The following is a 2,048-nucleotide window of genomic DNA, read 5'->3' on the forward strand; positions in this document are numbered from 1 at the left end:
GAGCTCGTTTTCTTCGATAAAAGACTTGTCGGAAGAGGTCAAATAGTTAGCAGAAGGTTGGATGAACCCATAGTTGATGCTTGTAACCGAGTTGCAATAAGTCTGAGCCGTCTTACCGTCCAGCCTCTCTAAGTCGATGTTATTCAACACTATGTTGTTGCAAGGCATGGTGTCACTGCATGCAAATTTCATTGCATCTGCACTCTTTGAAGATCCGCTAACGTTTTGATACATTATTTGACTTATCTCCACAGTCGACGTCTATAAAATGCATAAAAGAACATAACATCATTCAAGATTTCTTGATTTTAACATAGAATAGAGAAAACCAATATCAAATTGCAGAAAATATGAAGATCGTGTGCAATGACTTCTTGATTTCATGTATCGAATCAGGAAAATGTGATAGGGGTCTTCACATAAATAATCTCTCTACCCCTTGGGGTAGTGGGCAACCGGCAAGATCTAACACCAAATTTATTCAAGATTTCTTGATTTTAACAAAGAATGTAGAAAACCAATATCAAATTGCACAATTTGAAGATGGTATGCAATGACTTCTTATTTTCATGTTTCAGATCAGGAAAAGATGATGTTTTGCAAGCCGGGGTCTTTCATAAAAGTAGTGTCTTTCATATGGTTTTCATGATATCGATGTTGATCGGTCTATTGCGATTTTTTTCCTGTTTAGCATTGAGCTTGAAAATTATTTTATAATATTTTTAATTTTTAATCTCACTCTCTATCATGGACGGACCCAGCTATGTGGTATAGGTGGCATGTGCCACCGTATTATTTCTCCGTCGAAGGGTAAAAAAATTAGGTTTTGTGAATGGTGCAACCGTATTAATTTGTTGTGTGTCCTATATATATTTTGAAACTACAATGAGAACAAATTTTATTTGATAGAATTGATTTGCAAGATTTTTACTCCACCCAGATCCAAGTTCGAATCTTGTTAATATCATTTTCTTGGTCAAATAGTGTCACCGTTTGAAAAAAATTCCGTATATTTGTTTCTTATAGTCAAACGGTGGCATCGTTTGAAAACTTTTCCCTAATTTTTTTTTTATGGTCAAATGATGTCACCGTTTAAAAAAAAAATTGGGACCGTCCTTGCTCTCTATTATTTTTGTAAGGGATGTATTACGAATAGAAAGGGAAATGTTCACTTATATTTGCTAATGATGTTAGTTTTTCCGTCATCTACAAGTAGATGAACAATATTGTACAGACTGGTAGATTATCTAAAAGTTATCAATTTAACTTAGTTCGCCAAAAAGTATGCATCTCATCAATACTTATAGTTTTAGGTCATTTTATTATAACATATAAAATGTTTTTTCATCAATATTTGTTCCTATTTTTTTGAGTTTTTTACCTAGCAAAAAGTTGCAATGAAAGAAGTAGTAAAATAATGGCAGACAACAACCGGTAAGTAGTTTCATAAGCCCACTTTGAGTCCATACAACAATAAAACCTTAGAAGTCTATTCTATTTGATGGATGCATGGTACCTCCTTCTATGCCGAATATTATCAGACTATCTTTTAATCTAAACATGTATAAAATTTATCTTTCAATCTTATTTATCAACCATGTCTACAACAGGCATTAAGATAGAGAATGAGTATATATAGGTTGTAATTTACACTCAATTATCACCAACTACTATTGGAACTATGCTTCCACTGACAACCAACAAGAGTCAAGACTTTGATGGCTTACACCTCCTAAAACATGTATTTTTATGTATGTCATTACATTTATTAACATTTCACATTATCCTATAACTAATTATCAATACATATTACACATATTTCTTCACATAGTAGTCGTTTATTGTTGACTATCGGGTCACGCTTGCTTGAACAACTAATCATACTTAATGTTGATAAACATATTCATCATCAATTAGACAAATAATGCATAAATTATTCACACCCCGTCGTTATTATTACTCATTTTATTTAATTTTACAACTTTATTTCTAAACAAATCTATCTCTCTCTCTCTCTCTCTCTATATATATATATATATATATATATT

General features: G+C 32.0%; 1 protein-coding gene across 1 annotated transcript in view; it reads right to left on the reverse strand.

Moving 5' to 3' along the window:
* LOC112524270 (probable polygalacturonase At1g80170) overlaps window positions 1-2,048 on the reverse strand; it is an 18,110-nt gene that overhangs the window by 7,019 nt on the left and 9,043 nt on the right. Inside the window, exon 9 of the mRNA XM_025134028.1 lies at window positions 5-261. Coding sequence (XP_024989796.1) covers window positions 5-261 — 257 coding nt within the window. The remainder of the gene's footprint in view (window positions 1-4; window positions 262-2,048) is intronic.

The sequence above is a fragment of the Cynara cardunculus genome (genome assembly GCF_001531365.2).
Source record: "Cynara cardunculus var. scolymus isolate 2C chromosome LG 13, CcrdV1, whole genome shotgun sequence".
NCBI classification, from domain to species: domain Eukaryota; kingdom Viridiplantae; phylum Streptophyta; class Magnoliopsida; order Asterales; family Asteraceae; genus Cynara; species Cynara cardunculus.